At 40.7% G+C, this 13,012-nt stretch overlaps 1 protein-coding gene across 1 annotated transcript in view; it reads right to left on the bottom strand.

Annotated features, from left to right (window-relative positions):
• The window catches only part of Fam135b (family with sequence similarity 135 member B), a 262,927-nt gene that overhangs the window by 116,621 nt on the left and 133,294 nt on the right, over positions 1–13,012 (bottom strand). The window contains exon 3 of the mRNA XM_050145127.1: positions 3,359–3,438. Within this exon, the coding sequence (XP_050001084.1) occupies positions 3,359–3,438 (80 nt within the window). The remainder of the gene's footprint in view (positions 1–3,358; positions 3,439–13,012) is intronic.

Below are 13,012 nucleotides of genomic sequence, written 5' to 3'. Positions count from 1 at the left end.
AGCCTTTGCTGGAGAGGTTGTGGAGAATGGGGTACACTCATCCATTGCTGGTGGGAATGCAAACTTGTGCAACCACTCTGGAAAGCAGTGTGGAGGTTTCTCAGGAAATTCGGGATCAACCTACCCCTGAACCCAGCAATACCACTCTTGGGAATATACCCAAGAGAGGCTTTATCATACAACAAAAGTATATGCTCTACTATGTTCATAGCAGCATTGTTTGTAATAGCCAGAACCTGGAAACAACCTAGATGCCCTTCAATTGAAGAATGGATGTAGGGTTAGTTTCTTGACCGTCCAGGCCCCATGATCAATCTCTTCCTCTACCTAGCTGCCCTGTTCCTGCTTAGCGACTTGCTCCCTCAGGGGTCAGCCAACTCTGCCTCTATTGCATGACTCTCATTACTTTTATTTCATGAGATGACTGTGAGACCATCTGATGCAAACACTTTCATCCACAAGGATAGTACTAGGATTCTACATAAAGCAGACTCTACATAAAGCTACTTATAGCAAACAGCTATACTCTGCATCAAAGCCACACTTAACCTAGTGAACAATTACTGTAAACTTTCTCTGAGCTGAGCAACTATGTAACTATCTTTCTCAGTAAATTTCTTGGGTTTACACCACAAACCTGTGAGGGTAAGTACCACCCACAGACCCCAACTTATAGACAAGGCACTAGAAATGAAATTGCTGAATTAACTTTTAATTTCACATGGCTGGGAAGTGGGGGAGAAAGACCAGAATACGAACATCTCAGTGCATATGGCACTCGGTTCTACTGAATCCTGCCCCCACTAAACTCATTAAGCTTTGTCTATGTTCACATAAAAGACAATTGTAATAAAAGAACAAACTTAATAAACTACATTGACAAGGCAAGTCAATTAATGGGAGTGATAGAGACCCTTTGATATGCCCAGATTTTTTAGTTTCTTCATATTTTGCTTCCAAAACATTTATATTTGTTATTTTCTATACAGAGATACCTACAAGTAATAGAAAGTGTGTTTAGATGATTGTCTGTAATCATGGTTGTCAGTATCTTCTTCACACAGGGCTTGAAGGGAAAGCTTTACGGGAAGGGAAGAGGCACATTCCTTCTCCAGGTAATGATGGACAACCTTATCCTAGATACAGGAGAAAAAACCCTATACCCATTCCATACATAGTCAGGAAGCAATGTAGAATCTTTTTTGTTTTATCACCTGGCAATGAAACTACCATTTTAAAAAGTAGCTTGGTACTCCAAGTACATGTAAAAGCTTAGCTATTCTTCAAGTTGTGACCTGAGGGATCCATCGAACCTGGGAGTAAAGAAGCCTTGAGGGCTCCATCCCAGCTAAGGCCTGAAGTAACAGTACTGCATCCTGAGGCTAGGCAACTTCAGTCCACTTGAAAAAATCAAGTAGAAAAGGCCATTGTTTTAAGCACCAAGTTTTGGGAAGATCTGTAGATAATGCAGACATTCAGAGGAAGGTGATATAATGAGAAAATTCACCTTGAGGGAGAAATAAATATGCAATATATCTCTCACCCGTGAAACTGTCTGCTCATAAGTCACCCCTGGCATGGTTGGCTTTCTGTTCTAAATGCAATTTGAGTGCAAAACTCAGGGGCATGACAGCTACATCATCATCATCACCCTGTCAAACTAAACCAGGAAGGAAATGGGCTTTATCTTGAAGTTGCATTCCTTGCTAGTTTTCTTTGTCTTTGCCGCACCATCTCAATCAGATCCTTCCCTACGGACCTCAAAAGGTCCTGCATGCCTAGCAGTCTCTGGTCCTCACAGCTCGGCCTGCCCGCTCCAGAGAAGGTGTAGCAATGACAGGAGCTGAGTTCATACTGCTGAGAATCTCAGAGTAAAGAGACCGAGTGCACACTGGCCTGCAGATGGCTGTCATCCATCATTCAGCTCTCACTGTCACCTCTCCCCAAGAATCTTGCTTTGGCTCTAAGAAAGAGACCTTGAGTCATCACTTTGACTTACAGCCTCTCCCCGGGCAGGCTCTTGGGCCCTTACTTTAGGGCAGTTCCCATCACAACATAATAGTATTTATCACCTCTATAAGACATAACTGTTGTATATCAATTCCAGAAAAGGAGAAAAACACCATGGGGTGAACATTTGTCTTCCTATTTCAAGTGAAGAAAGGTGTTAACCATTTCCTTAGGACCATATAGTGAGTTTATCCAAAACAGAGTCCAAGTATCCTGCTGTCTTAGTGGATGCTGTGGACTAAGGCAGGGAAGGAAGGAACCTAGTAGAGGATGGAAAAAAGGGAAATTACACTGAATCTATACTGTGGGGCCTATAGGTCGTGTGAGAGTATACAGTCTCTTTTTCTCACCTAAGATGCATTGCTCACCCCCAACAGAGGGGGATGAAGAAGAGAAGTATCTATGAGAGATGGCGACCCAACCAGTAACTAATACCTGCCTGCTAGGCTCAGACTTGTGGAAGGGGCAGGTGACTCACCGAGTCTTTCTCTTTATAGGTCTGGAGTTAGAGGAATAATCACAAGCCTTCACTCTGTGTCTGCACTTCTCACTTATAAGATCTCAAGTGTACATGTTGACACATCATGATGCTTTTGCCCATTTCGAATGGGTTTTTATAAAGTGTGGCTGGGACCAGCATTCTATACCTTGTTTCTGACAATCAGGGTCACTCTTACTTCTACCAGTGAACAGGTGCTTGGCAGTTGTCCTGTTCATCCCCTTCCTTTCTCTTTCTCTGCCCTGAAGACCGAATCGTTTCTTTTAAGACTCACTAGACTGTGTGATTCTGCCCTATTTGCTCCTGCACTACTCTGTTCTTCTGCTCTATAGTCTCCCACAAGTATTTCCTATCCACGCGGTTCTTTATTTCGCACTGTGTTCTCTCAGAAAGGCTCCTCAAAGCCATGGATTTCCACTTAGATCTTCAGCATCAGAATTAGGACCTGGATTTTCCTTGACGCTCCTTTTACAACGGGTGATGGCATTCGGACTCTCTATTTGCCTAGAAAGTACCAGCAGAACTGTTTACTTACTCAGTCCCCTGAAGCCATAGCAACCAGCTTCTCCTTACCTATCAGCTGAATGTCATTTCTCATCCATTTAAACCAGGATGTGACTTCAATCAACATGCTGCCGAAAGTTCCCCAAGCTATCAGCCACTGCTAAGAGTGATTTTTATTTACCCAACCCTCCTTAACAACAATGTTTACACAAATCCACTTCCAATAGTGGGTCTGCCTTTCCTGAACCCACTGGTCCAAATGTTGACAGTGAGCTCTGCTAGACCATGACACACAGGAACACATGATGGGTTACCCATGAGGCAGGAGCCATGCTTTCTACTCACCGGACTGCCCAACGATGGAAGCACTCAGTCTGTGGGGGATCCTTGAGGATACTTTCAAGGTCACTCGGATCTGGTAATACCTAAGAAAAGAGCAGAGACAAGGCCATAACAACATGACTTCTTAGTGTGGCTTCTAAAGCTATCTAGACTTGACATGCAAAGACACAGGAAACCATCAAAGGCCCTGGATACAATGCAGTCATCTGGAAGCAAAATAGAATGCATTTTATTGGAGAAATTAAAGGGTAAGAGACAGGGCAAGGTGAGAGACAGGAAGTTGCACCACTTGAGATTACATAAGACTGAAAAAGGTTGGGGGTGATTGCCAATACAGAAAAGGAACAGGTAAGCCATGTGGCAGTCTTATGAAAACATGCTTCTTCAGAAACAGCAACTGCCAAAGGAAGACAGCACATGTAAGACTAAAAATCCAGATACAGACTGACTTGCTGTCTTATAAAATATAGCACACAGCCCTTATCCACACACTTCCCTGAGGTGTGTAGAAGCCAGGCTGCCATTTCTGAATATTATCACTAACCACGTTTCCCACCATATTTGTCTTGCTGCATTTTCTTTTCATCATGTCCACATCTGGGACTCCTACACAGGCTCCCATGCTCTTAGGAACCTCTCCCTGTGTTTGCCTTGGTGCTTGCTTTTAATGCCTTTTTCGCTTATATATACTTGGGGATGACTTCTGGCATAATTGTCCCCTCCTTCCACACTTTTCAAGCCCATGAGGAAGGTGAAATGGAAGTAAATAGACAACAAACAGGTCAAGGTCCTGTGTCTCACTGTGCTCCTAGTTAGGAAGCTGTGTGCCACTATGTCAGTGGTACCAGGAATACTCACAGAACAGAATATTTCTGGTAAAGGCCTTGGCTGTTACTCTGATGGGTACATGATGAACATAGGGTATGTGACATTCAGAGCACAGGCCCTGGCTATATGACTGGAGTCTGGGTGAGAGTTCTGAGCTGGCTAAATCTGACTACCACGTAAATTTATGAACTTTCTCTGACACGTGTCAGCTGAGTGACTTTGAATCTTTTGCATAATTTTCTGAGCTTTCTTTATATCTGTAAAATGAGAAGAATATCAAAATAAGTCCCCCAAATGAGGGGAAAAAGGAAACAATAAATAAATAAGAAAGAAAGGAAGGAAGGAAGAAAGAAAAAAAGAAAGAAAGAAAGAAAGAAAGAAAGAAAGAAAGAAAGAAAGAAAGAAAGAAAAATGGTAACTATCTGGCATGACGTCTGCCTCAGAGGATAGGACAGTCAATGCTTATGTTTTTCTGGTTGTTTTCCCCCAAGCACAAGTAAAACTCTATCGGCACAAAATAAGAACAAGGAGGAAATGATGGGGAGACAGACAGGCCAGGAACTCAGAGGGAAGGAAGACAGTAACTTTACTGCCTTCTGCGTTTACCTCCTGTGCCCTAAACAGGATACTGGGGGGTGTCTTAGCCAACAAACCAGAAACATTAATGACTGGACACATATACATATTTATATATACACATAACACCTATGCACATACATACACACATATATACATACACACATGCATATAGACATACAGACATACACACACAAACACATATACACACCCATATATATGTACACACCAAATATATATATACACACATATATATACCTATACACATACATACACACATACACACAAACAGGGAAGAATATTGCAAAAACAAAAAACGTATAGATAACAGTTGTCTGCATTCTCCTAGTAACACCGAAAACAGCAGCACCTCCAGCCACTGTAGAGGTTACAATTACCAGGCTGTAACAAAACTTCACCTTGACAGTTAGCTGAGAGCAGACTTTCATCTCCATTGTGATCCAGACTTTCATCTTGAGCAGATAGTAATGACTCTGATTTCAGAGGAGACTATATAGGAACCTAGAATTCCACCTCCACTCCACGATAGCAAAGTCAAAAATATACTAGCAACACTTGTGGGTGTTTTAATTTGTTTTGTTTGTTCTGACAATTTCATGCACAGATAATATATCTGTACCATTATATGCCCTCAAACTCCTCCTATTCTCCCACTAACTCATTTTAAATTCATGATACCATCATTGTTTTACAGAGAGAGAGGAGAGAGAGAGATTCTGTGCAAAGCAGGAAAAGGAATCTTGTTAACATGTTTTCTTGAAGCAATTGAACACCCATAGAAAACAATAATTATAAACAAACCTCGGATTTAAAGTTCCACTTTACATATTAAAAATGTTCTCCCCCCAAAATTGCTCCCAAATTGGTCTTGCAGTTAAATGAAAAAATATAGACCTATGAAGACACCACCTACACAATTCATTTAACATGGAGAAGTAGAGCTGGAGCCTACCCAGAGGCTTTACCACTACTGGCTATTGCTCTTAGTACTAGAAAGTATACTACACACTAAAAAAAAAAAAATGTAAACACCAACCCAGATACGAATCCTTCTATCTACAATGGTGTCCTACATGCAAGAAACCTCCATACAATGGTGGCATAAAGTCTGTAGAGGTAGCCATCAATATCTGATTTTAGGCCAGAAACTGTGTGGGTGACCAAGAACCTGAGATTAAATAGCTCAGGGACCTAGAGGAAAACTAAATACTACTGTTCTACAAAGAGACTAGAGCAATAACATGATTGCTAGTGACATTCTGCTTTACCCATAGATCAATACTTTGTTCAACCATCATCAAAGAAGCTTCCTCCTGCAGCAGATGGGAACAAATACAGAGACCCACAACCAGACCTAGGAACACTCAATCCTAAATGGATTGTCTCAATCAAATCCCGTCACTCAGTAGTCAGGGAAGCCTGAGGAGGAAGCAGGAGGCAGAAACAGTGTAAGAACCAGAGGATATGGAGGACATCAAGAAAACAAGGCCCTCCAAATATGGAACTCACAGACACTGAGGCAGGATGTACAGGGCCTGCAGAAGTCGGTACCAGATGTAGTCATAGAGTAGAAAGCAGAAGTGGATACATGCTCCCATCCCTAAGCCAGAAGACATTTTGCTAACCACTTGCAAATGAAAAATTAGTTTTATTCAAGAGAATCTCACTGAGGAAGCAAACTACTCTTAATGGTAGACAGCAGGTCCAGCAGTTGTTGGCCAACAGAAAACAAACTCAGCTCAAAGGCACGTTTAGAGGTTCCTTGTCTTATAATCTCATATCAGGGTTTTATCTTTAATTTTAATTTTAAAGAATTTTTACTTCTTTAATTTATTACCCCACAGGTTTTGCATATTTATTATGGTTTTCAATTTTATGGTTCTGTGTCTTTATGGAACTCCCGAGTGTGCAAACAAGTGTGTCTCTGCATCTCTTTCTGTTTCTTGTGCCTTTTCTTGAGTTCTTTTCCTTCTGTTCGTTTGTTTTGTCCTATTCTGACTTGCTTAGCTTTGTCTGATCCTATTATATTTTAATATTTTCCCTTAGAAATCTGTTTTCTTTCTAGTTAGAGAAAGGGAGTAGATCCAGATGGGAGGGAGGAGGAGAAATTGGGAGGAGTCAGAGAGGGGAACCATAATAAAAACACATTGTATGAAATAATTGTTTTCTATTAAAATTAATAATACAAGCCTATGACGCATTAAGAAAAATAGAAAGGCTTTAACTATATTCTAAATACAGAACTAAGAAGACTTCATAGGCTCTAAATCCAAAGTGTGGCCTATAAAAGCAGACGTGGGTGAATCTGATTTCATTAAAATTAAACACCTTTTTCCTCCATGACAAGTACACTTTGAGGTTCACGATTGAAGCTGCAGTGAAGGAGAAAACATTAGCAAATCTCATGTAGATTGCATTCATTGTTTGTGAATTCTATCGTTGTAGGCTCACATACTTGTTAACATTTCGTTAACCTCAGATTCAAAGCTTCCATCTCCTTTCTGCTTATTCACAAACATGAATTTTGTGGCAATCAATAGAAGCACCTGACATCTAGACTGCAAGGGAGATTGAGGGATTGATCCTGCAAACACATTTGCATTTGGCAATGTTGTGCTTCGGGTTGATTTTTTTTTTAACTATTAAACATGTCCACCCTAGGGTGGTATTTGGTGGCTGATTAGTTCCCCAAAGCCATGTCCCCAGTAATAGTCCTGAGAGGAAGTGTATGGAATGAATGAGAGTCAATTTGGAATGAGTAAGGGAGAAGATGGCTGGAATTAATGTTAATAAATTTCATATATGGCAAGTAAGGTACCCCTCAACAGAGACACACATGAAGGAAGGTTAGATAATGTGTGTGTGAGGAGGGTGTTTACATGCAGAAGGGGATGCATCTGCGCGCGCGCGCGTGTGTGTGTGTGTGTGTGTGTGTGTGTGTGTGGAGAGAGAGGGAGAGCAGTATTTAAACATGAGTGTCATTCCTCAAATATCATTCACATGATTTTTGAGACAGGGTTTCTCACTTGGCCTGGAACCCATGAAAAAGCTAGACTGGCTTACAGTTTAGCCCTAGGAACCCCTGTCCATCCCCCACCCCACCCCACCCCACCCCGGTGCTGGGCTTAGCATAGCCACACTTGGCATTTTAGTGTGAGATCTAGAAATCAAACTCAGGTCCTCATGCTTGCAAGGCAAGGATTTGCCTGACTGAGTCATCTCCTGGTCCAAGGTTAGATATTGACCTGTTGAAAGAAAGTTAAAGAGAGGCTCATGGGTGCCATTATACCTAGGAAGGGTGACTCAGTATTTGCTAATTGGGGTAACTTTGTAGAAGGTTCTGCAGACATCAGATTTCGTTTTCAAGTTACACCACAATTTATAGTAATCTGAACCAAGTGTTACTACATATGTGAGTCATTGGCCAATAGAATATATTCAAGAGCAAAAAACAAGAATATAGATTGAGCTCAGCACATTCTTGACAAGGACATGAAGAACGCATGGAAGAAAAGAAGATAGTTACCAGGAAATAATGTTGGGCAACTGTATATCCATGAAGAGGATAATGAAATCAGAATACCTCCTAAGATCATTTACAAAATTCAAAGTGTAGTAAAGAATTAAACACAATACCCAAAACAGAAAAACTCAGCATCAAAACAAATTTAATATTGGCAATAATTGATTTTTACTCTGCCATCAAAGGCACAAACAATACACAAACAAGAGGAAGCATACCAAAGAAGCTGTTGCACAGCAGAAGAAATAAACAGAGTGCATAGCATTCTTCACATGGAGGGAAATCTTTGAAAATCATATACCTGTTATGTATGGTAATGAACTGTTCCATAAACATGATATGGAATGAGCTTATAAAACTCCAAAACAATAATAAACCAATAAAACTCTCCAATTAAATCAAGGGAATGAACAGTCATGTCCCCAGTATATTTAAAGATGTCATAATGAAACCCATTATTCTGTCCACTTAATGAAAAGGAAACAAATTTAGAAACATCAACAAAATGTAGGCAAAGGAAGTAAAGAGACATCTTCCCATAGAAAACAAACAAACAAAAAAGTTTGCATAAGGTAGGGATCATGGAAATGCAACCTGAGACCACAGTAAGATGGTATCTCACATGTCAGGCTGTCTATTGTGAAAAAGGCCATGGGATGCTGTAGATAAGGATTTGAAAAGTGAACCCTTGTGTGGTGTTTCTGTGAAGTTAAATTGTAACAGTCATTGGGTGAAGCAGGGAGAGTGGTCAAAAGAGTTAAAGTCCAAGTATTAAATGACCAAAACCACTGTTCTGCAGTTTGTACATACTAATTCATTCAGCAGGGTGGGTGTGCTGGTAACACTGGCATGTGACTATATAATCCTATTTACCTGGCTGGGGAAGCAGAGGAGAAAGAGACAGCTCAAACAGAGTTTGAGCTACATGGAAAGGCCCATATCCAAATATCAAATCAGAGCCAAGAACGTCCTGGATGGGGCTCTAGACAATTAAGCTGAGCCAAAGAAGCCCATTCCAAGAGACGGATCATTTCATTGGCAAAACAATCTTGAAAAACCTAAATAACAGAAGGGGAATACAGATCAGTTGTTGCCAGGGGTAGGGCAAAGATGAAAGTAAAGAGTGGACAGGTGTGCCTGGCCCCAGGCTGAGACAGGCTGAGAGAGAGAGAGAGAGAGAGAGAGAGAGAGAGAGAGAGAGAGAGAACAATATTCAAGAAACAAACCGCCCTAATTTCATTTTTGTGGCTATGACAAATAGCCTGACCCCCCCCAAAAAAAAACAATATAGGGGCAGGAAGAGTTTATTAGGCTTCCAACTCCAGGTGACTGTCCATCATTGAGGGGAAGCCAAGGCAGGAGCTCAAGCAGCTGGTCCCGTCCACCGTGAAGTGCTGAAAGAGATTACACACATCCTTGGCTGGTTATGTGTAAGCACAGCTGGTTTTTTTTTTTCATTCTTAGACCACTCAGGACCCTGCCCATAAATAGTGCAAGGGTAGGTCTTCCCACCTTAATTAACAATCAAGACAGTCCTCCACAAAGAAGTCTAGAGACCACTTGACCTAGATAATTGTTAAGACTCTCTGCTCGAATGATTCTAGGCTGTGTCTTCTGGTAAGCAAAGGCTGTCACATCTATAGGGTACGTGAGATGTTACCGCCACTACACACCACAATGCAAGAACATTTCTCTGTTGCCTGATCTTCCAGCTTGTCAGAGGAGGACATCTGATTTCTCCATAAACCATCATTACAATGCTAGGTATCAGTTTAAAAACCAATTGCAATGACAAGTAGCAGCATCAATAGCAACAATGCAGCACATGAACCTTAGCCCCAGCACTAGCAATAAAGCAAGGCAGACTGTGATTGCAGGCTCCCTCCCTCAAGGCCAGTCATTGCAGCCTCTCCTCAATACAAATGCATGGTGCTGCCTCTGGCAATGCATTTCAGAAACTCTACCAGCAAGGAAGCTGGCCTCAGTCCCATCAGCCCCATAACCAACTGCCATATTCTAATGAACTCTTCTCTGAGCAAAACATCCAGTCATCACCCGGGGCTATGCATCAATCTCCTATCACACTGTACTTGAAACAGCAGACTGAGCTCAAGATTTATTAAGTATTGCCATTCTAGGACTAACAAGCACTAAGAACTTGTATGTACGCAGTCCTGTTTGAGTTCCCACGAACATGTTAGTCCTCTGTAAAAAAAACGGCACCATCTCAAGTGCTGAGCATGCAAGATATGGAGCTGTTGGGAAGATCTGACCCCTTGTCAAAACCATGGTACTTGGGAAGGGCAACGAGGAATCTCTGCTCAAGAAAAAAAGTTAGTTTTAGTTTTTTTTTTTCTACATCTATCGGCAGTGCTATCCATTGCATAAATTAGACTTCTTTTATAAATATAACCTCTCTCTGAGTTATAATGTCTTAAAAGCACTTGTTCTTAATCAATTTCCTTTTATGGAATCAACCATCACTTTAATGTCACATTCTTTGTAGGTGTCCATGGATGGAACTAAGTTTTAGTTAGGTATGCCTGTTTGTTTCTGTCCTGATGAAACAGAATGTTTAAAACTTATTCGTTGCAATTTTCTTTTGTTTCATTTGAAGTTTCTGCCAAATGATAAGCCTATAAACTGAATATTCATACCTAACACAGCTGATGACCCTTGATTTCTTCAGGATATATTGGATGAATTTACCATTATTTCTATGCTAAATACGAGAAAAAATAATATCTAGGAATAAAGAAAAGCCATCCACATTCACAAAGCAAATAATGTATGCATATTTTTAAGAAAAACATTGGTTTTATGCATAAATCATGAAATAATCTCAGAGACACATTTTCTAAAGGGTATGATTTAAATATGTTTTGAAGGAGGATGGACTTAAGTCATTCCCTTGGAGAACAATGGGGTAGGACGATCAATTCAGCATGAAGAGAGGTGTGAAGATTGCATGTGGTACAATACCAGATGTTTTGCTAATGTTTAAGAAGCCTAATTTGCAGAGCTCCTTTTTAGAAACAATAATATTAACAATCATTTTTTACCAACTGCCATTATTAAGAGTAGGGGTCAGTTGTGCCATTTCCCTTAACTTCATCCTGATCTTCAAAACCTGTTAATGCATTAGTCAAAAAGAATCAAGGTTTCAGATGAAAGCCAAGCTTGTAATAAGATGGTTTTAAGTCTGGAGATGATTATTTTGGATAACCCTGGGGTAGTCAATCCAATAAGATAGCTTTGGAGGCTGGGGATGATTATTTTGGATAACTGGGATGTAGCCAGTCCAATAAGTAGAAGAGGAGAGAGACAATAACAAATGGAGATAAAGTCTCCCCTTCACATTGGTAGCTTTGAAACGTGAAATAATCTTCTCCCCAGGGATGCTGTAGTGTCTAGACTCTGGGAAGATGCAAGATATTCTCTTAGAAACACCAAAAAGAAGGCAGGCAACATTCCTGGCATGTTGGGTTAGCTCTCAGTGGGGAACATTTCAAATCCCCAGCCTCCAGAGTATACATCTGCCATATACATCACTATAACAACCAGAGATGTGTTAGAGTAACGATAGCCTGATGGCGTGTGCAAGCTTCCAGATTTCTTCATCATAACAAAACTAATAAGAATAATGAAACTACCATATATCAGCCGTGCCTTGGGGAAGCTGTGTGGTCTGTACATAGACACAGAGATATGTGCTCTAGTATGATCCTGAATGCCCCCAAAGGCCCATGTGTTGAAGGCCTAGCTATCATTCTGCAGTGTTAGTAGGAAGAGGGGAAGTTTTAGTAGTTGGGGCCTAAAGGAGGAAAGTTAGGTCATTTAGGGCGTGGGATTGAGAGTGATATTAAACCTCACTCCTTTTTTTATTTGCCTTCCAGAAAGCAAGAGATAAATAGACCTCTTCCAGCACACATGTCAGTCATGATGGACTGTGCTTTCCTGGCCAACATTCTGCACACCAAAACTTTTAATACCAGGTACCACAATGAATCTTTTGTCTTTATAAATTTGTGGCAGTTTGAATAAGAATGGCTCCATAGGCTCATATATTTAAATACTTAGTCACCATGGAGTTACACTATTTGAGAAAGATTAGGAGGTCTGGCTTTCTTGTAAAAAGTATGTCACTGGCAGTTTGGAAAGCCAAAGCCAGGCCCAGAGTCTCTCTCTCAACCTGAGGAGCAGGATGTAGCTCTCAGCTATTGTCCTAGTGTCATGGATGCCACCATGCTCTTGTCATGATAAAAATGGACTAAGCCTCTGAAATTTTAAGCAAGCCCCCAATGAAATGTCTTCTGTCATAGCCTTGGTTGTGGTGTCTCTTCACAACAATAGAACAGTGGCTAAGACAAAGATATATTAATACAAGTATTTATTACATACAGCATCAGAAAGTGAACAACCTAGTGGTTAACTAAAGCTTTAGGTATTATAATTCTAGACCATTTAAGATGAATTTTACTTTAGGGTAAACAACGCAAGACGTATTAAGTTTCATTGTCTTGTCTTTCTTTCATTAATAGGAAACCAACATGTACTCTTTCTCTGATCACTAATTTTCTTTTTATTTATTTATTTATTTATTTATTTATTATTTATTAAAGATTTCTGTCTCTTCCCCACCACAACCTCCCCTTTCCCTCACCGTCCCCCAATTAAGTCCCCCTCCCTCATCAGCCCAAAGAGCAACC

This window comes from Alexandromys fortis, unplaced genomic scaffold, assembly GCF_014885135.2.
Source record: "Alexandromys fortis isolate MF-2015 unplaced genomic scaffold, M_Fortis_MF-2015_v1.1 scaffold_2_1_26212458, whole genome shotgun sequence".
NCBI lineage: Eukaryota > Metazoa > Chordata > Mammalia > Rodentia > Cricetidae > Alexandromys > Alexandromys fortis.
Note: the sequence above shows the minus strand (reverse complement) of the source record. Positions and strands in the feature narration are given on the sequence as shown.